A 22,674-nucleotide genomic window follows, 5' to 3' on the forward strand; every position below is an offset into this window, starting at 1 on the left:
CATATACACAAAGGCATTTTTCTGTGTCACTTCATAAGTGCCTCTCAAATTCATTCCCTAAAGAGACCCTGTTTTATGTTTTCATTTAACTGTAGTCTAAACCAACAACCAGTTTATGACTTACACAATTTCCTTTTTGTAGCAGTTTTCTAGGTGAGTTTTGGTTCAGATTCACCTCATGAAACTGTCCATTAGCTGTAATTATGACTTTTGAAACAAAACACTATTGTGTTTAATGATAAACTTGCAATATATGACATTCTGTGCTGTGTAGATCTACAATAAACTGTTAAAAATTGACAGCACCTTTGTTTTGTCGATGCAATGTCCGACATCGATCCTAACTAACTGATGTAAAAGTCTTAGTATTTGCTGACTGTGTTCTTGTTTGTTTTATAAACTGCTGCATTGCCTTCCACACGTCCAAAATCCATATCAGGTAAATTAGTTTGTGTCTCTGGGGTTCACAGTAATATATATATATATACATTCGGAAGTTTAAAAAAAAACTGTCATGCTCTACTTGTAATTGCATATTGACAAAAGTTCAATTCGGATGCAGCAAGTTTAATTGCTACACAAACTCTGATTAGACTCATTAAAGATAATGCTGTAGATCAGGACATACTGTGATTTTGTGAAGGTTTGCGAAGGAACTGCAGGGGATTCGTGAATTTAAAGAAAAGCTAATAATTAACTAAATCATGAAATGTCAAATTAAAATACATCTTTTAAAAATAACATCAATCAAAATAAAACACTTAAGGCCTACTAAAAAAATTTAATAGGAAATGTTTACCTGCATGTCATGTGACCATTAACCAACAACCGTGAACATGCAAATGTGATACTTTATTATTTTAACTTAATTATTTTGAACTATTTTTAATTCTTTTTGAAGTAAATATATTAGGTGAAAGAGGATCAAGGGTCTGTTTTCTGTGTATTATAGCCACCTGACTATTGCTATTTTAGAAAGGAACATTTCAAAGATGAAAAAGAGGAATTAGGCAGAATCAATAAATTATGAATAATGTACTGCTATTGTGTGAATAATATATAATCATGTAATCAATAAAAAAGTAACTGTAGTCTGTTTACGAGTATTTTAAAATGTAATCTAATTACAAATTCTTAATTTTGATAATCCAGATTACATGTAATGAGTTACTACCCAGCTCTGTGTAGCATATATATATATATATATATATATATATATATATATATATATATATATATATATATATATATATATATATATATATATATGTATGTGGTATATATATGTATGTGTGTATATATATAGTATATATATATATATATATATATATATATATATATATATATATTAAAATAAAAAACTGAAATTTTAGACGTGGCGCCGGTTAAAGATATTTTCACCTTGCGTCAGTACATCCACTCAACGTCATGTTCCGGTTACGTCAGTGATGCTCGGCGGAGCCTCTGATTGGTCACTTTGGTTCGCTTACGCTGCAGTTAGCCAGTTTTCCTGAAACCAACAACACTGTTTAGAACAAATTAAACCGTTAAACGCTGAAAATAGCATGCATTTTGGAGCTCAAATTAAGTTTTTTGGTCATATAAATTAGCAGTCGGTTTGATTTTATTAGCAACGTTATCTCGGAGGGCACTGAGCTTTGATTTGCATCCGCGCTCTCGGTTGCCTCCGGAGAGAGTGGAGCGGCTAGTCACTAACAGAGACTTCCCTCAACCAAGAGAGGCGACACAACTCAACTTCTCCACGAAACACTACACACTCTCTTTCGTGTCGTCTGCGATTATCATCTGTCAGGTCAGTGATCTGTCCATCTGTTTGGATCGTCGAAGATCGTTTCGATCATATTATCTTAAAGATTTAAGATGTTTATTGCTGTGTAACTTAAACTGATGGTTTGCTGGCTAGCTCATCTTAGCTCATTGATTTCACTCCAGCATGTTACTTACTAATCAGAAATATCATTTTAGCTACAGCACCTTACAAACAGCTCAGATGCTCCAGGTGATCACGGTCAGATGTGATATTATTTGTCGTGTTGATTTAAAGCCCCAAACATGAGCAGAAATGTGCTATTAGCATTAGCCAGCTACTGGTGTTACTCAACTATGGGTTAATGTTGCATAAATATCTGCTTTCAGTCTAATGAACCCTTCAGACCGAGATGAGACGGAGAGAGATCTTACTGCAGTGTTATAAATAGATAAGCACTGGTTTAAGTCTACTTCCTGTGACATGTTCAGTGTCTGGAATAATATGGTATTACTGTGGTACACAGCCATATCATGAAAACACGATAGTACCACAGCATGCCCAAAAAAATGCAATTACGTTGATAAAATGTCAAAAAGCTTTGTTATGCCATGCTACATCCCCAAAGTACCATGGTATTACCATGATATATGTCCAGAAATGTAGTCCTACAATGACACATGACCAAAAGCATGGTATTACTATTGTATCATGGAAATACCATGTTTGTTGGATATGTTGAAAAACATAGTTATACCATGATATTAAAATACATGTACCATGATACTTGTTGAAGAAAACATGGTTTTACCATGACGCGTGTCCACAAAACATGGTTTTACCATGACGCGTGTCCACAAAACATGGCTTTACCATGACACGTGTCCACAAAACATGGTATTACCATGATACTTGTTGAAGAAAACATGGTTTTACCATGACACGTGTCCACAAAACATGGTTTTACCATGACACGTGTCCACAAAACATGGTTTTACCATGACACGTGTCCACAAAACATGGTTTTACCATGACGCGTGTCCACAAAACATGGTTTTACCATGACACGTGTCAACAAAACATGGCTTTACCATGACGCGTGTCCACAAAACATGGCTTTACCATGACGCGTGTCCACAAAACATGGCTTTACCATGATACTTGTTGAAGAAAACATGGTTTTACCATGATACGTGTCCACAAAACATGGTTTTACCATGACACGTGTCCACAAAACATGGCATTACCATGACACGTGTCCACAAAACATGGTATTACCATGATACTTGTTGAAGAAAACATGGTTTTACCATGATACGTGTTCACAAAACATGGTTTTACCATGACACGTGTCAACAAAACATGGCTTTACCATGACGCGTGTCCACAAAACATGGCTTTACCATGACGCGTGTCCACAAAACATGGTTTTACCATGACGCGTGTCCACAAAACATGGTTTTACCATGACGCGTGTCCACAAAACATGGCTTTACCATGATACTTGTTGAAGAAAACATGGTTTTACCATGATACGTGTCCACAAAACATGGCTTTACCATGACGCGTGTCCACAAAACATGGCATTACCATGACGCGTGTCCACAAAACATGGTATTACCATGATACTTGTTGAAGAAAACATGGTTTTACCATGACACGTGTTCACAAAACATGGTTTTACCATGACACGTGTCAACAAAACATGGCTTTACCATGACACGTGTCAACAAAACATGGCTTTACCATGACGCGTGTCCACAAAACATGGTATTACCATGATACTTGTTGAAGAAAACATGGTTTTACCATGATACGTGTCCACAAAACATGGTTTTACCATGACACATGTCCACAAAACATGGTATTACCATGATACTTGTTGAAGAAAACATGGTTTTACCATGATACGTGTCCACAAAACATGGCTTTACCATGACACGTGTCAACAAAACATGGCTTTACCATGACGCGTGTCAACAAAACATGGCTTTACCATGACGCGTGTCCACAAAACATGGCTTTACCATGACGCGTGTCCACAAAACATGGCTTTACCATGATACTTGTTGAAGAAAACATGGTTTTACCATGACACGTGTCCACAAAACATGGTATTACCATGATACTTGTTGAAGAAAACATGGTTTTACCATGACACGTGTCCACAAAACATGGCATTACCATGACACGTGTCCAAAAACATGGTTTTACCATGATACGTGTCCACAAAACATGGTTTTACCATGTTACATGTCATCAAAACATTTGTTTACAATGGTACATGTCCAAAGAAATGGCATTGCAATGTTACATGTCCAAAAACATGGTTCTACCATGATACATGTTCAAAAAAATTATTTACCATGATGCATGTTCAAACCCCTTGGTATTAGCAAAGATATGTGTCTAAATAAACCATAGTATTACCATGGTACGTGACCAAAAAAGACCCCAGTCAGAGCCCATGACTGAAGAGAAACTGTGTGTCCCAGGCTGCGTGTGTGTCGAGGTCATGTGGAGGAAGGCTGTGCTGGTGGCGCTGTTGGCGTTGGTGACGGGGTATCTGTACCACACTGACCCGGAGCTGCCGGCCCGCATGCTGAACTACATCAGCGAATCCCTGCCGCAGATGGAGCCGAGTTGCAGCTCAGAGCCCCGCCCCCCGGCGCTGGAGGAGGCCATCGCTCGCGCCTGGCAGACCCTCATCACGGCTCCGGCCCGACGCTGGGCGAGAGTGGCGGTGGGGTGAGTTACCCTGACTGTGTTCCTCCGTCGTTTGTGTCCTTTTTGTCACATGCACAGTTATATATAACAGTATTGCTGGTCATCTACTTACATTGTGCATTAAATATAAATAAGAGGTAGGTAAAGGTCAGACAAACAATCAAGCCATGTTTCTAGTTGTTTATACATTTAATTATCAATTTATTTATTCAGATCATCAATTATTGGATACACCTTTTGATGCACTCATTAATTTATTCATCTAATCAATGTTTTGTTCACATTTGCACAACATTTCGAGTCACATTCCTACACGCAGCAGGTCTGAACACGTGCAGGTGTGTCTATTCTAGAGCCCTTCCCATCATGCCTTTGTTTCCTCTGTCAGGGTGAACGCCTGTGTGGATGTGGTGGTGTCCGGGGTGGGGCTGCTGCAGGCGCTGGCTCTCGAACCCGGAGCCGGCAGAGACCACGAGGTGCTACACAGCAAAGAGGACCTGAAAGAGGCCTTTGTCCACTACATGGGGAAGGGTGCCGCCGCAGAGCGCTTCTTCTCAGATGAGGAGGTTTTTCAAAGGATCGCACGGGCGGCTGCAGAATATCCCGGCGCTCAGGTGCGAGATAAAGCGGTTTACGACAGTAGGAGAGGGTTTTGCGGTCTCTAGCATATTGTTTCCCTCAGGGCATGGAAAATGGAAAGTGACCGGACAGAGATTAGCTGGTCTCTGATTCAGGCCCTAGTGTGGTGAAAACTTTAAAGTGCCTGACCTTTAATATGTCTTACCATTTAGACATCCACACAGCACTGATTCTGCATATGTCCTATAATATCTGGTTTAATTTTGGCATCTGCTGTAAATGGATCTTGAGATCCCTTGAGATCCGACGGTTTAATTCGAATGCACTAGAGGGTCCGGAGAGGAATTGAGTTTCTGTGTCAAATTTAATTTCGCATAATCAACAGTAATTAAAAGGCACAGTGGCTGGACCATGAGTCTTATAACAGGCTATTTTCACAACAAATTATATGAAAATGTTAATGAAAACTGGATGCAATATTTTAACAGTATTTCTTCTCATAACAATATAGAAAATCTGGCAATTTTTTTATTTTTTTTTTATTTTTATAAATATCCTGAGTCACATTACAGAATAATTTGCTCCAAAACACACTTGTTACTGATCTTGTGCATTTTAATTTGAATTAAACTACTTCTTTCTTGTTTCTTGCAGCTTTACGTGGGTGGAAATGCTGCTCTTATTGGCCAGAAACTGGCGTCTAACCCAGAACTCGTGGTAAGTATCCGCTGTACTACTAAACAAGCTTAAACCTGGGCATCACTAGACGGTTAAAGGAATAGTTCACCCAAATGAAAATGTGCTCACACTCAGGCCATTCTTTGTTTCTTCATCAGATTTGGAGAAATGTAGCATTGCATCACTTGCTCACCAATGGATGTGAATGGGTGCCGTCAGAATGAGAGTCCAAACAGCTGATAAAAACATCACAATAATCCACGAGTAATCCATATGACTCCAGACCATCAATTAATGGACTACAGTGTGTGTGTGTGTGTTTGTAAGAAACAAATCCATCATTAAGTTGTTTTAACTTTAAACCATCGTCAGGAAGCGTTACTATGGATTATGGACTCATATTTTAACCTGAAGCAACAGTTTGAAGTTAAAAACGCCTTGATGGTTTCTTTGCAAACATGCAGCTTTCGTCTTCTCAAGACATTCACTGATGGACTGGAGTGCTGTGGATTATTGTGATGTTTTTATCAGCTGTTTGGACTCTCATTCTGACGGCACCCATTCACATCCATTGGTGAGAAAGTGATGCAGTGCTACATTTCTCCAAATCTGATGAAGAAACAAACTCATCCTAATCTTGGATGGTCTGAGGGTGAGCACATTTTCAGCACATTAATGATGAAATTCAATCATAGTGTCCTAAAATTCCTTCGTACAATAACCATGATCACTTTTAAGAGTGCAAAAGCAGCACATTCATACCAGATTATAGCTCCCTGTCGTGTGCTGTTTTCTCTCAGGTCCTCTTGTGTGGTCCGGTGGGGCCGAAGCTTCATGATATGCTGGATGAACAGATCGTAGTCCCCCCCGAATCTCTACAGGAGACCGATGAGTTCCACCTCATCCTGGAGTACAAGTCAGGTGAGACCTGCTCAAAACAACATCTGCAGATCATAAATGAATCGTTCACCATAAGACCCGAAACATGTATAAGTAGACAGTAAAAGGGTAAATTTTGATATTTTTCGAACTCGAGTCATGTTCTGGCACTTTGGAAACGTTGTGTTTTTGTCTCCCCTCTGACGCCCCCTACAGGTGAACAGTGGGGTTCTTCACGAGCTCCTCAAGCTAACCGCTTTATCCTGTCCCATGACGTGTCCAATGGTGAAATGAGCACGCTGGAGACATTCGTGGCCAGTCTGGAGGAGTTCCAGCCGGACCTGGTGGTTCTGTCCGGACTGCATATGATGGAAGGAATGGGCCGGGATCTTTGGGAGGAACGACTGAAAGAGGTCTGAGACCAGAATCGCTCAGTCTTGGTCTGAGACCAGAATCGCTCATCGTCCATCTGATTTGAGGTTTGTTGGACACTTCACTGCTGCTCCTCACATATCAGTTCTCTGTGTTCTGACTTCCTGCAGGCGGTGGTTGCCATCTCAGACGTGAGGAACGAGGTGCCCATCCACCTTGAGCTGGCCAGTATGACCGACAGGGACTACATGAACCGGATCCTGCAGGAGGTAAATGTGTAGGTTTAATGAAGGCTAAAAGATTCACAGCACATATTGTTGACCGTTGCTACATTTTTTAAAATGCTACTTTTCCACACAGATGTGCTACTTTTGTCCAAACACGGACTTTTATCAAAGTAGTATTTTAAATAAACAATTACAGCTTTATTTCAGCGATTTGCAGACCTGGAAATATCATAGAAACATTATCATAGATTGCATTCTTTAAAAAACAAGAAATCAGCATATTAGAATGATTTCTGAAGGATCGTGTGACACTGAAGCATATCGGAATGCTTTGGTCAGATCACGTAACATTAGAAGCCTTCTGTGACATTGCACTTTCTGAGTGCAAGCTCTATAATGAAACAAATTATTTATCAGTCCTTATCACAAGCTACTGGAAGATTCATTAGTCATTTGTGTCACACATGATAGCTCCAGTGTTCTAGTGTAAATCAAAGCTGAACGACGAGGTTTACATCGTCAGCATTCAGGTTTCTCTGTGCTCTTCTGTTAGCAGGTCATGCCCATCGTGAACTCCATCGGTCTGAACGAACAGGAGCTGCTGTTTTTGGCTCAGTCCGGAGGCGGACCTCACGGTGACCTCACCTCCTGGGATGGGATACCCGACGTGGGACGGGTCAGCGACATCCTGCTCTGGATCCTGGAGCGGCACGGCCGGGCGGATCCAGAATCCGAGGCCGATCTGACCCGGATCCACTTCCACACGCTAGCGTACCACATCCTGGCTACGGTGGATGGCCACTGGGGGAACCAGGTGGCGGCGGTGGCCGCGGGCGCCCGTGTGGCCAGCAGTCAAGCCTGCGGCCTGCAAGCCGTGGATATTACAAAGGTGGTCCTCAAGGCGCCGTTGAACTTCCACAGCTCCTTCTCAGAGCCGAGGGAGAGCCTAGCGGTGGACCCGACCCGACCGGTCACCGTGTGGCGCAGAGGGAACGTCTCCTTCCATCTCACGCCAGTCCTGGTGTGCAAACAGCCTCTGAGGACTGTGGGATTGGGCGACGCCATATCAGCCGAAGGACTTGTGTTTTCAGAGCTCACGCCTCGGCCTGAGCTCTAAGAGACGCCTCTCTCTCGTCCATCCTTTTGAAGACACGTCCCCGTCGTTAGATCCTAAAGCTGGAGAAACAGACTCACAGGGACTCAAGGGGCGAGGGCGTCAACGACAGGATGTTTTTTTTTTAGTTGGGGATGCACTGTTGTACATTTGTCTGAAATCGGCACTGAACGTAACGACGCGAACCAGCCTCCGCCATTTTTAAAAAACGGTTAATTTAACCAAAAATGAACGTTCGGTCATCATTCGCACACCCTTGAACCTAAACAACCTTCTTTATTCAAAAAGAAATAGTGCAGAAGTGCAAGTCGAATAGTTTTAAGTAAGCATATGATGACAGAACTTTTATTTTTGGATGAACTACTAACTTTTTTTTTTTTTTTTTTAACTATGATAAGAGATCACACTCAACAGGTGCAGAAGACCTGCGTCTGCTGCTAGGACGGATGAAAGCGAACGAGAGAATGATTTTAGAGTCTTATAACCATCTCAGATCTCCACTGTATTCCTAAACACTCCTTTATTTGGTGTATGAACATTAATACGTAGCAGAATCCGGAAGGCCGTCGATGCACTTCAGGTTAACAAGGTTCATTTTTTTAATCTAGGTAATAATGTGAAGCTCTCATCCTAATGAAATTAAGCAGAAGTAATTAAAGCGATGTTCCTAGGGTCAAACTAAAGTCAAAATAAAACCGTTTATAGTTAATAGTTTAGATCAGCAGCTCCCTGACGGTGTTGAGGCTATTATTCAGTGCACATATTATTAAGTACCATTCATTATTCTTGTCTTAAACGGATCTAAATGTTGTTAAAGGTGGGAGTCTAGCTGTAGGTTTGTGTACAGTGGAGCCAGCATCATTTGTATATAATAAGCGAAATCATAATTTTCTTCCATTGATTGACTGGTTTGATCAGCAGGTTATCAGTGTGAATCCTGTACTGTAATGTGATTTATGATGCTTCCTGTTTTTAAAGGTTACACTTAATGAATCTGTGTATACTACAGACGTCACTTATTCTTATTAGTCATGAAGTTGAGTTTTTCAGCCATGATGTACCATCCAAACACCTATGACGTATGATTTTGAATGTTTTATTTGGGACGTACTAATTAATCTCGATATGTGAATTGTCTTAAACCAGCCTTAAAGTTTGACGAGCCCATCTGAGGCTTTTTAACGAATGCATAGTTTTAGAAAAGTGTTTGTAAAGCAGTTTGAAGTTAATGAACCACGAATGGTTTTATGAACAGTTCACACACTAATGTGTTTGTTTGGTGAATAAGATGTTCAAAATGCCTCGGATCATGAACCTCATGGATTAGTACTGTATTTCTGTAACACTCCATACTGATGCAGTTAGTTTCTCAAACCAACAAAACAATCTTGAACTGGTTACTAATGGAGTAAACTAAACATCATCAGCATTACAGCAAGACTTGAAGAAGGTTTTGTTGTTCAAACACAGCAGATGTTGAGTCTTGGTGTGAGAAACTAACAGAAAGTTTACATTCATGCAACTTTTAGACTATATGAAATGTTTTATGGTTCTAGTTTGCACACGTGATTATGCAGCAAAGTCTTTAAGAGTTACTGGGAAAAACGTCCTTCAATCATAAACGTTAAGACTAGAAATATTAGCTCTGTTAACTTGAGTATGGAATATTTTTGTATTAATAAAACACTTCTGTACCAGGTATAAAATGATTCTTTGTTTCTTTGTATTACACATCATGCATCTGCAGTTTTGGAAAAATAATAATAATAATAATATTACCTAATTTGATGATTCTAAGTTTAAAGGAATTTTATATATATATATATATATTTTATTTATTTAAATTTTATTTTTTTTTTTTTTACAAAATACGAAAAGATATAATTACAGTACATAAATTTATTTAATTGTATATAATATATATAGATATATATATATATATATATATATATATATATATATATATATATATATACAATTAGTTCTACTTTTTTTTTAATTAAATTAAAAAAGTAAAAAAGCTACCTGTTTAGTTGTGATTGATTAGTATGTGATATATTTATAAGCCAGAAACATGTAGAGTTCACTCTTGCACGAAGGACTTTAATATTTTATTTAAATCTTTAAAATCTTTTTTTTGTGTGTGTGCTGTCAAACGATTAATCGCATCCAAAATAAAAGTTTGGTGTACTGTGTATATTTATTATTATGTATATAGAAATAGTAAATACACACTCATACAGTATATGTATTTACATGTATATATTTATATTCATATAATAGATATATTTAATATACAAATATAACATTTTTCTTAAACATATACCTGCTTGTGAGTGTATTTATATATATAAATATAATATAAATAAATAAATATAAAAACTTTTATTTTGGATGCGATTAATCGTTTGACAGCACTACTATTTTTTATAAGTGTTTTTTAATTGCTTTTATTTTATATTTTATTTAATACAAATATCAAACTGCATTATTATTTTTTTAAGTGAAGTAACACATTATTTATATTTAAATAAAATAAAATAAGTGACATATGCTACCTGTTTAAAAAGTATTTCAGATCGTATTAGTTGTGGTTTATTAGTATGTGAAATATTTACCAGCCAGAAGCATTGAGATTTTCTCATACATGAATGATTTTAATATTATATTTAATATTTTATGGAAAATGCATTTATTTTTTAGTTTTTATTTTAAAATGAATTTAATAAAAATATCATACTGCATTATTATTATTTTTATGTAAAGTCACACATTAATTATCATTTTTAAATTAGTTAAAAAGCTACTAATTTTATTTAAAATATTATCTTTTTTATTATTACTATGTAAATATTTTTTTACTATATATATATATATATATATATATATATATATATATATATATATATATATATATAATTTTTTTTATTATTTTTTTTATATATAGAAAAAGCAGCACATGTTACCTGTTGATAAAACTATTTCAGACTATTTGCGTAGTAGTTTTTGTGATATTTAGCGGCCAGTAGCATGTAGAGTTCACTCATGCGTGGCTGCAGGTTGATGGCGGCGCTCAGGAGTTGGAAAGCTGATGCGTACTGCTGCATGATGGTGAGATGAACCAAACCCAGATTATACAGGATCTTCCAATCAAACGGAGACAGATAGTTTGCCCTCTTTAGACAGCTGATGGCCTGGAGGAGAGGAGAGGAGCGGGAAGTTGAAAAGGTGAAACAGGTAAAAAGAAAATCACTAAATGTTCTCCTGAGAGTCTGGAACTCACAGCCACGTATTTCTTTTTTCTGAAGAAGCACATCCCGATGTTATTCCAGAGCGGTGGGCTCTCAGGGACAGAGTGCGCCGCCACACGGTACTTATTCATGGCCACATCATAATCTCTGTGAGTCTGCATCATACTGCCGGCCGCGAGGATGGCCTGAACACACACACAAGAGTGCGCCGCCACACGGTACTTATTCATGGCCACATCATAATCTCTGCACACACACACACACACACGCACACACACAAACACTCGATGCTAATGACACCTGGAGTCGGTAAAAGTGCTAAAGGCAAGAAAAACACTGCATCCCACCTTGAAGTTATTGGGGTGGTATGTCAGAGAGTTTCCAAGGTGCTCAAAGGCTTTCTGGTGTTTCCCAAGCTAACGAGAGAAGACAACAGATGTAAACAAATACACTCAGAACAGATTTTACAGTGTTTGTACATTAAACAAATGTTTCCTGAAGTAAATGTGAGTGTTGCTTTGCTATGTAGTTGCTAAGGTGTTCTGTGTTTTTTAACATGTTGCTATCATCCACCAGACAAAACAATTAAGTTTGTTCAAATCTGAATTTGATCATAAGAGTACTAGTGAAAATACCTAAGCAACTAATCATCATGTTTACTGTGTTATACGTGACCCTGGAGCACAAAACCAGTCATAAGGGTCAATTTATGAAATTGAGATTTATACATCATCTGAAAGCTGAATAAATAATATTTTCATTGATGTATGGTTTATTAGGATCGGACAATATTTGTCTGAGATACAACTATTTGAAAATCTGGAATCTGAGGGTGCAAAAAAATCTAGATTTTGATTGATTTATGTTTTGTTTTGTTTGGATGATGTTTTTAGGAGTTGATATTATTTATTGTATGTTAATTATTGATATATTTATGGTAGGAAGTTTACAAAATATCTTCATGGAACATGATCTTTACTTAATATCCTAATGATTTTTGGCATAAAAAAAAAATCTATAATTTTGACCCATACAATGTATTTTTGGCTAATGCTACAAATATACCCCAGAGACTTAAGACTGATTTTGTGCTACAGGGTCACATTTATTTTATATATTATTTTATATATTTTTATGATTTAATTAATTACTAGTATTTCATGAACTTCATCCAACCCTGCTATGACACTTAATGTATTAATTCTGATTTAATTAATTACTAGCTTCTCATCAACTTGCAAACTACAGTTCGGGAAACTCTACTATAATGCAAAAATAATTAAAAATAATAATAATAAAACAAATAAATGTAAAAAAATTATATAAAAAATAATAATATCTAATTTTTATTAACATAATGCAAGAAATATATATAAGTAATATATTTAAAGTAATAGCACAATCAGTTTTTACTGAGGTTAAAACTCACTCCACTTTTTTAAGGTTAGAGATTTGTTCAAATGTGAATTTGCTCGTAGGAATGAGTACTAGTGAAAATACCAGCTCCACTAATAATCATCTTTTTGCACTGTGTTTATGACTGTATGGATGCTGCACGCGTCACTCACCTGCATGTACAGCAGTCCCAGTGTGGTCAACAGCTCGGTGTTCTCTGGAGAAAATCTGAGATGCACACAAACAGAGATATCAGCGAGCATTTCAACCCAAATTCAAAACGGCAAATTATATGTATAACTTATATTCCAAAATAAAAACACGTTTGCATATTCACAGTTCTCTGATGTTGTTAATGATCACATGACATGTAGGTAAACAAATATTTTATTTAAAATATATGATCTTGTAATAATTTACAAAATATTTTAATTTATATTATTTATTTGTTTGCTTTACAGAAGGGTTTCCCAAAACTGGGGTTTGTGAGTTGATGAAAATAAAATAAAACTTGAAGATAATGAAGGCTATTTTTAAGTTTTTGCATTCTGATGTTATGATGTTTGAGTACAATTATTCCTTTTTTTCTTTACTAAATTCTCATAAATAAATAATTTATAAATTATAAATACATTTCAAAAACAATGAAAAATATCTAATTTTCATTAACATAATACAAAAAAGAATACTTATTATATAGAATTTAAACATAATGATACTACTGACAGAGCAAATAAAATAAAATTAAAGGTATAATTCATCCAGTTATGAATATTCTGTCATCCACTACTCATCAAATAATGTCTTATTTTCCAATATGTTTTAGTTATGACTTTAGTTCTGTGTTAAACTGCATTGATGCTCTTATGGATTCTGACAGACGCTTAAAACGTGCTAAACGTCTCCTTTAGTGTTTAATGAATGAAACATCAGATCTGAAACATCATGTACTTTAAACGATAACAGAATTCTGATTTTTGGAGGAACTATTCCTTTAAATTTCCATTTAACTTCATGTGACTTAGTAAAAAGTATCACGCATCAATCGACCAATCAGGGGCTTTAGATCCTTCAGATCTCGGCTTACTATAAGCTGATTTTAGGGGTAGTTAAATCTATGATTATAAAGCATATTGTTTCAGAAACACGTCCTGCAGTGGGATGTTATTAATAAACGCTGGCTGTGAGGCACATCTTCCCGTTATCGTGAGGTGAAGAGGGTGGAAAGTGGGAGCTCAGAAAGCTCCTCTCATTACGGTGCGTCCCACTGCTGCACGTTACTTATTCAGCAGCTCACTGGGAGGCTGCGATAATGACGAGATCTCAAACACACACACACACACACACACACACACACACACACGGCAGCTTAAAGCTCCCCACTGTTCTCTGATATCTGAGTATGAGTGTGAATGTGTGTGTGTGTGTGTGTGAGAGAGTGAGAAGACTGTGTTCACTGTGCTCTGTGTGTGTGTGTGTGTGTGTGTGTGTGAGAGTGTGTGAGTGTGTGTCTGTGTAGATGTGTGTGAGAGAGAAAGAGAGAGAGTGTGTGTGTGTGTGTGTGTGTGAGAGAGAGAGAAGGCGAGAGAGTGAGTGTGTGTGTGTGTGTGAGAGAGAGTGTGAGAGTGTGAGAGTGTGTGTGTGTGTGTGTGTGTGTGTGTGTGTGTGTGTGGACTAGGGGAGGAGAGTTTTTCAGAGTCATCTCTATTTCTGCTCTCTGGGAAGAGAGGAAAGTCAACAACAGTAATCAAGAGTCATCAAATCCTTGGATTCACGCTGAGAAAAGCAGATTAGTGATTCCTTTTGCACTTTCATTTGTTGAACTTAAAAAAGGTGAATTTTAGTCAACAACAGTAATCAAGAGTCATCAAATCCTTGGATTTTTTTACGATACAAATCATTACAAAGCAACTTTACAGAAAATTAAGTTTCTACAATATTTAGTAGTAGCTTATCAGTGATGACTGTCAGTTCATGTGCATACGCAGGAAAATGTTCAGAAAAATCAATAAAAGACACAAACAAACAGACACTATTAACAGCAATTATGCAATCAAACTTAGAGCAAAATGTGGTAGTTCTGTATGTTGTCTCTGGTTTAGCATCATCTGAGGTCCTCTGAGGGGTTGGCATCATCTCTTCTCAGGTGTCCTGGGTCCAGACTGGAGCTTGTGTAAATCCTAGTTACCACGGGATGTAAATTGTTTATTGAGGATGCAGGACAAGCACCTAGCAGTGCATAACAAAAGTCCAGTCTAGAGGTCATGAATGCATGAACTAGCTTTTTCTGCATCAGAAACAGGTAAACATGTTTCGTAGCTTGGCAATGTTTCTAAGATGGAAGAATGCTGTTTTTGTAACATGGGACATATGATTTTCAAAAGACAAGTTACTGTCTAATATAACACCCAGATTTTTGACAGTAGAGGAAGTAACAGTACATCCGTCTAATTGCAAATTGTAATCTACGAGATTTTGTGTAATGTTTTCTGGTCCAATAAGTAATATCTCTGTCTTATCTGAGTTTAATAGGAGAAAATTATTGGTCATCCAATCTTTTACTTTTTTAACACACTCTGTTAGCTTAGATAATTTAGAAGTTTCACCTGGTCTTGTTGAGATATATAGTTGAGTATCATCAGCATAACAGTGGAAACTAATCCCGTATTTTCTAATGATATTACCAAGGGGCAACATGTATATTGAAAATAGCAGAGGACCTAGGACAGATCCTTTTGGCACTCCATATTTTACCGGTGATATATGAGATGACTCACTCCCCATTTAAATAAACAAATCCTTGGATTCACGCTGAGAAAAGCAGATTAGTGATTCCTTTTGCACTTTCATTTGTTGAACTTAAAAAAGGAGAGTATATGGTATGTTTTTAAACACTTAATGTAAATGGACATTGGCATGCTCCAGAAAATAAAAGTATAATAAAACATGAGGAGAAGTGTCATTTGCCATCATCGACGTACCCCATCAAATGAAATAATAATGAAATAAGTAATATTATTTTGCTATAAGACAATGAAGGTTATTTTTAAGAGCTTTTGCATTCTGATATTAGCATTTTTTTTAAACCAAATTCTCATTACTGTAATGTAAAAAAAAAAACTCATTAGCATAATACAAATAATAATTATTATTATAAATAATAGTCAAATATATTTTGTCAAAACATATTGAAACTGTAAACTATTTACAGTCTACACACATGAAAATATATATTTAAATAATAGGTATTATTATAATTATAATATACATTGTCAAAAATATATTCACATTGTAATTATTTACACAAGTGAAAAATAATAATTTACACAATTTAAAATTTAGAAAAATATTAATATTCATATTAATAAATCACTATAAATAATTAATAACTATTCTTATTATTTATTTTAAAAATAACTAACAATAATACACATTCAATATTAAAATAATAATTATTATTGTAATTAGAATAATTATTTTTTGTATAATATGTAGTTGTTTTTTTTTTTTGTTGTGATATTCTCAATTTAATTTATATATATGTGATCTCACAATACACAATTTCCCCAAAATTGGGTAGTTGATGACAAATTATTTGAATTAACTACATTATAATAAATTTATATAAATTTATCTATATTCCTATAAGGTTAATTTTATTTATTTGTATAGGTTATTTTTAAAGTTAATTTATGAATAAATTATATTTATCAATCATTTATAAATTATAAGTTAATTTATAAATCAATAAATAAATATATTTGTAAATTAAATAAAATGTACCTTAATTTTATGTAGATAAATTTATATATATATATATATATATATATATATATATATATATATATAATATATATATATATATATATATATAAAACATTTATTATAATATAGTTAATTCAAATAATTTGTCATCAACTACCCAATTTTGGTCTATTACTCAAACAACACCCTGATTTTGCTGCACAAGTTATCTTGAGTATTGTTATGATATATTTATTTGTGCTTTTGCATCTTCTTTGGAGCATGACAGCTGATGACAGCACTATTCGTTGTATGTAACAGAGCAGCGTGAAGATTCAGCCTACTTTTGTTACCCACTGAAGAAAGAAAGTCATACGGGTTTGAAACAACATGAGTGTGAGTAAATAATGACAGTTTTTGACTGAACTGTCCCTTTAAGAAGAAAAAACAGACCACTTCAGCAAGTCCTCAGGGTTTTTTTTTTCTTGAGACAAACAGAAAAGAAAAAAAAGGCAAGGTAAAGAGGGAGAAAAAGAAAAGAGAGAGGTTCGAGCGGTCACAGTGAGACAGTAAATGTGATTAATTACAGCTACGAGTGCCTCACTGATCCCAGCATGCTTTGCTGCCTTGGGCATCTTATCTGCGCTGTGGCAGAGCTACAGACTCCAGGCGTCTGAAGTTTCTCTCTGGCAACAAAACTCGTCTCGTACATCTTTACTCACGTTGTGTAAACATGACTGAACATAAAAAGAGACGCTCCCTGTGTTGAAATGCATTCTGGGTAAGTCACCCCCCCCCACCACCACCCCAAAAAACACTTCAGACACTTCAAGAGAAATTCAAATGTGACTGGTGACAAAACATACGATAAAACATGTTTGGAGGTCGCGGCATCTTCAGATCCGATCACTCACATGACGAACAAAAACAGGATTTTACGAGGACGCTTGGTAGCAAGAAAGCATAAAGTGTGCGTATTAAACATAAAACACACTTTTGAGCGAATATGAATGTGGGTTCACCAAACTTCACTGTCTCTGGATGCTCTCAGTGAATAAACTAGTCCAAGAACTAGGATGGTTTGGCAAACATAATATGTGTGGTTTAAAGTGAGGGTGTGTATTGAGACGTACTCCACAGCGCTCTTGTAGACGTCGATGGCTTTCTCTGTGTCGCCCTGCAGTAAGTGGATTTTTCCCAGCATCATGTAGGTCAGATCGTGTTTATTCAGCTGTAATGCTAAGTTTAATTGCTCTTCGGCCTGAAGACAGAGAGAAAACATGTTTAACACAACATCAGCTGAGGACACGTGAATTAGATTCTCTCAAATAACTGATGACGGTCCACTGCCAAATCTTTCATACAGCCAATAAAACAAAAGGAAGAATGTTAAAAAAAAAAAAAAAAAAAAAAAATATGTACTGCAGTAACATGGCAATACTGATAAAATCCTCACTGAGCACTGGCTGCACTTACACTCCTGAAGTCTTTGGTGTAGATGTAGCAAACGCCCAGATTATGGCTGATTTCCTGCAGGTAAAAATAATCACACATTTAGATAATTTTTCACAGGCATTTGTTTATCGTCAAACTAAAGCACAAGTGATTCAAGAAAATGTCCACACACAAACACACATAAAAATAAATAAATAATAATAATAATATAATAATAATAATAAATCCAATTCACACCAGACCTGTGGAACAAAAAAGCTGAAATCTAAAGAAAAAACTCTTTTCCATATAATAAAAGAAACTGGGGTTGTTAAGAGGACTCTAAAATAAAATATAAATAAATATAATAATAATTGAAAATAAAAACAACAAACTATATAAGTAAATAACTTAACTCCTAACTAACAATTTAAATAAATAAAAACAAAATACACAAAAATATATAACATGAGCCCTATTCCCAAACTTAACTATACATTAATTATAATATTTAAATAACAAATAAATAAATTCATAATAAAGACACATTCATAAACATAACTCATAAACCTTTAAATCAATATAAGTATACAAAAAAATAATAATCATTAATAAAATGATTAATAATTTTATATAAATATTTTTATTTTTTATTTTAGTGTAAACGAAAATAATAATAATGTGTAATATTATGTGTATATAAATAAAAACATAAAATAGACAAAAATATAAACTATATATCCTAACCCCTACTATTTAAATAAATACTGACATAACCTTTTAAATTAATTAATTAATTATTTAATAAATAAAAATCCTGATCCTAACTTAACCATTTAAATATATATATATATATATATTTAGTTAGTTAGTTATACTGTCACTGTATATAAAAGAGCTGTGTGAAGAAATTTCCACGTAAGGGTCTGGCACAACATAAGAGCGAGTACTGAGTAAATAATATGAGTAATTTCATTTTTGGGTGAACAAACCCTTTAAAAGACACACTGATCAGACATCTCTCAGGACAGAGGATGTGTACTTACCCAGTCTTTCTGATTGAGACGTGCTGCTTCGTTATAAACCTCGATCGCAGCTTTGTGCTTCGCTAACAGGAAACTAAACAGAGTAAACACAGTTCATAAATAACGCTTATCTTCAGCAATTTTCTGTTCAGCTGACACAGACAAACTATATAAATCCAGAGAGAAGTGTTTCTGTGATTTCAAACAGAGGTGTGTGTGTTTGGCCTGCTGCTTACAGGGATCGTGCCACTTGCTTGAGGTTGTCTGAGCTTTGAGGGTTGAGGATGGCACAACTCTGAAACAACTCCAGAGAGTGCTGGATCTTCCCTTCTAACCGCATGATGAGAGCTGCACACACAATCCGGGATCAACCGGGACACATCAACTATGTTTGGAACGGAAAACTAGTGCACTGATTACACCACATACCACTGTTCAAAACTAGTGTGTGAATGTGAAACAGTGTTGTTTGAGTATTACTGATATACTATTATAGTTTGGTTAGTATTTTGAACTCAATTTTAATTAGTTTTTACCTTAATATTGAAGTTTTTTTGCATTCTTATCATTTTATTCAGTTTTTTTTTTGTACATGTCTATTTATTACTTTTAGTTTATTTAGTTTTAGTTATTTTAGTACTTAAATTTAAACTAAATGAAAATGAGAAATGTTACTTTTTGGCAGCTCGCGGAAAATATTTAAATATTTTATTTTATTCATTAATTCTATTTCAAGCAATAAATTTTTTTTTTTTTATGTTTTTAGTTGCAGTTAATGATGTAAAACAAACGTAAGCATGCTACAGTGTCACATGACAGTACGATGCATGTTTAATTCAGTGAGCAGCGTCCAATTATCACACATTTTACAATATTTTTAGTATCTTGTGCATTTTGGCAGTTGTAATATGTCATTTCGGGTAATTCATGCATATTAATAATCATAAACTATGTAGATGTAGCATGCTATTATCAAATTTTGCACATCTGAGTCTGACCACATTAGAGTAATTTAATATTTTACACTGTTAGAGTCGGTTTATTGTGTAGTTTACACTGACCTTGTACATACACAGCATATTCACACATGCCTTGAGTTTCATGCAGCTGCTCTTTAATAATGGCCTGAAATCAGAAGAAACGCAGATCAATAAACACTATTAAGAGTATTACACAGCAGTTAAACTCTCTCTGTAGATCTACCTTGCAGGTCTCATAATCTTTGCGGATATAATGCAGATGTATAAGCCAGTTACTCCTCTCCAAGATCGGAAGATCAGGAGCTGCAGACAGAAGAAAAACATCTATGTATGTGTGTAACAATGCACAAAGAGTCTAGACATTTAAAATCTGTCCGGATGTCATTGCACATGCTGCAGGGTGTTATAATATTTGAATCAGCTGGTTTCAGCATTTCAAACCAGACAAACTTCTGTCTGTATAAAGTTCATTGTGCACCATTCTTTGCAATAAAGACACTTGCTTTGATATTTCACATTCAAACATTTTTAAGTGTGACTTAACTGTTCAAAACTTTTTAGACCAGAGATTAACGAGACGAGCCTTATTCCAGTTGTTCTCTACATTAACTGGTGTAATCATGAAAATGCAAATATCAAAGGCGGCGTTGAAAAGCTGTAGTAAACAGCTTCTATTTTGGATATAGAGGGCAGGCGGGCTTGCTGTGAGCCGCAGAAGTCTCTTCTCGCAGTGGGGGGCCACACAAGACTCCTCGTCCCGAATACAGTGGGCCTCAGAACAAAAGGAGCCTGTCTACTGCAACATGAAGCGTTTTCCACATCTTTCTTCTCTTGCTTACAAGCCCCCTGACAAAATCTGATCTCAATCCGGTCTATTCCTGGACAGACTTTTCCCTCGGAGCCATAATCCTCTTCACTGAAAAATGGGGCCGAAGGCAATAAAGGCAAACAGCGCCCCCTGCAGGATGAACAGATACAGCGGCGTGAACCTTGAAGATGCTAGTATGGTTTTGCAGTATTTTATAATTCAGTATTATTAATATATATATAGACGCCGGACTCTGAGATGCTTAGCTTTCTTTGGACGAGGTTTCTTGAGGTCTGTGGACACAGGCAGCTGCACATCCTACACAAAAAAATGTAAAGACAGCTGCACATTATAAGTAAATTTTTTTTTGTGTGCTGAAATTAATATTTTTCAGCACACTATTTTTATATTTACATATTCATATACTTTTGTCTCTTTAAGTCATCATTTTACACAGACTCTCTTTCTATCTGTTTTATTTATTTTTTAATATTTATTTATTTAAGAGCAGAAATGGCCTTACTGTTGTGCATTTGATTAATCAACGCTGACTGCAGACTTATATTATGGATATTTAATAATATTATGTAATGAGAAACTAATTTTCTGGAATTTCTTAAAATTCAAATCAGAATGAACACATTTAACAAACTCCACCATGATGTATAAATAATTAACATTAACTTCACTTTACTTTTATTAAAGTATTGACAATTTGGGGTAATATGTGCTTAAAGATATCTCAAAATGCAAAGAAATCTCAATGGTCCTAAAATAAATTTGGTTTTGTTTATGTCAAGCTCATTTTTAATCTTCTTTGACGGGGTTTGCTGTTCAAGACTAAACGAAATACTAATAAAACATACCTTTGTTATTTAAAACGTAAAGCTGTTTTCTCTTTGTAGACTATTTAATCTGACGAGCGACTAAACCGCACAATAACGAAGAACAGCGGTTATAGACTATCATAAACCACCATAAAGAAGACCTTTGTTCACTTTAAAGGTATTAAATATCAAGGGTTTTTGTGTTTGTGAATTCGACAGCACGTTCTTGACATATTTCTCACATTTACACATTGCGTAAGTACAAATTGAAACTCAATTTAAATAAAAAATAAAATAAAATAAAACTTAAAAGATAAAGAAAAAATTAATGGGCATCATAAACATATGTAAATAACTTCTCGACGTAAAAAACAAAAAAAAAAAAAAAAATTGTTATTTTACAGACCCTTGTGGTGGATCAGTGAAGCAAAGACTTGAGACAGCAGCTGCGACACCTGAATCTATAAAACAACAGATACTGTGTGAAACACAAGTCATGTAAATCAACATTATCAATGTTGAAAACAGTTTTTGCTGCTTAATATTTTTTTTATGGAAACCATGGCACATTTGTTCAGGCTCTCCTTGAATAGAAAGTTCAATGAACAGCATTTACTTGAAATAGAAATCTTTTGTAACATCAGAAATGCCTGTACTGCCACTTTTGATCAATTTAACCCATTCTTGATTAATAAAAGTATCGATTTCTTTCTTTTTTTAAACTTAAACGTACCCCAAAGATAGTTTATCACGGTTTCCACAAAAATATGAAGCAACTGCTTTAAACATCGATAACAAAAAAGGTTTCTTGAGCAGCATAATTAGTTTTATTATAATGTTTTTTGAGGTATCGTGTGACTGTGGAG

The 22,674-nt window shown here is 35.4% G+C and overlaps 2 protein-coding genes across 4 annotated transcripts; one reads left to right on the forward strand and one right to left on the reverse strand.

Annotated features, from left to right (window-relative positions):
* Positions 1-1,500: 1,500 nt before the first annotated feature.
* Positions 1,501-10,043, forward strand: LOC109050350 (ADP-dependent glucokinase-like). 3 transcript variants are annotated; one of them, XM_042715006.1, is made up of 8 exons: positions 1,501-1,813; positions 4,264-4,516; positions 4,884-5,109; positions 5,729-5,791; positions 6,553-6,673; positions 6,848-7,044; positions 7,174-7,272; positions 7,784-10,043. In XM_042715006.1, the coding sequence occupies exons 2-8, from the start codon at positions 4,284-4,286 to the stop codon at positions 8,345-8,347; spliced, it is 1,503 nt and encodes a 500-aa protein (XP_042570940.1). In that variant the 5' UTR covers positions 1,501-1,813; positions 4,264-4,283; the 3' UTR covers positions 8,348-10,043. The 3 variants fall into 3 exon arrangements, with proteins under 3 accessions (XP_042570940.1, XP_042570941.1, XP_042570942.1); XM_042715007.1 differs by having other exon boundaries at positions 7,787-10,043; XM_042715008.1 differs by lacking the exon at positions 4,264-4,516.
* A 1,275-nt stretch (positions 10,044-11,318) lies between these two features.
* Positions 11,319-22,060, reverse strand: LOC109050837 (Bardet-Biedl syndrome 4 protein-like). The gene is made up of 12 exons (XM_042715893.1): positions 22,031-22,060; positions 21,227-21,299; positions 20,397-20,476; positions 20,255-20,318; positions 19,430-19,541; positions 19,215-19,287; positions 18,211-18,264; positions 17,868-17,995; positions 13,164-13,218; positions 11,943-12,011; positions 11,628-11,780; positions 11,319-11,538 (listed from the first exon to the last, which is right to left on the reverse strand). The coding sequence occupies exons 1-12, from the start codon at positions 22,058-22,060 to the stop codon at positions 11,323-11,325; spliced, it is 1,107 nt and encodes a 368-aa protein (XP_042571827.1). The 3' UTR covers positions 11,319-11,322.
* Between the last annotated feature and the right edge of the window lie 614 nt (positions 22,061-22,674).

Source organism: Cyprinus carpio, chromosome A25 (genome assembly GCF_018340385.1).
Source record: "Cyprinus carpio isolate SPL01 chromosome A25, ASM1834038v1, whole genome shotgun sequence".
Classification (NCBI taxonomy): Eukaryota; Metazoa; Chordata; class Actinopteri; order Cypriniformes; family Cyprinidae; genus Cyprinus; species Cyprinus carpio.

Coding starts and splice junctions, on each gene's coding strand:
- LOC109050350 (XM_042715006.1), top strand. CDS start 4,284: ATGTGGAGGAAGGCTGTGCTGGTGGCGCTGTTGGCGTTGGTGACGGGG. Junction 4,517..4,883: donor TGGGCGAGAGTGGCGGTGGG/GTGAGTTACCCT, acceptor TTCCTCTGTCAG/GGTGAACGCCTGTGTGGATG. Junction 7,273..7,783: donor TGAACCGGATCCTGCAGGAG/GTAAATGTGTAG, acceptor CTCTTCTGTTAG/CAGGTCATGCCCATCGTGAA.
- LOC109050837 (XM_042715893.1), bottom strand. CDS start 22,060: ATGTGTAAATGTGAGAAATATGTCAAGAAC. Junction 18,265..19,214: donor GTCTCAATCAGAAAGACTGG/GTAAGTACACAT, acceptor TTTTACCTGCAG/GAAATCAGCCATAATCTGGG. Junction 13,219..17,867: donor GTCTACAAGAGCGCTGTGGA/GTACGTCTCAAT, acceptor TGTGCATCTCAG/ATTTTCTCCAGAGAACACCG.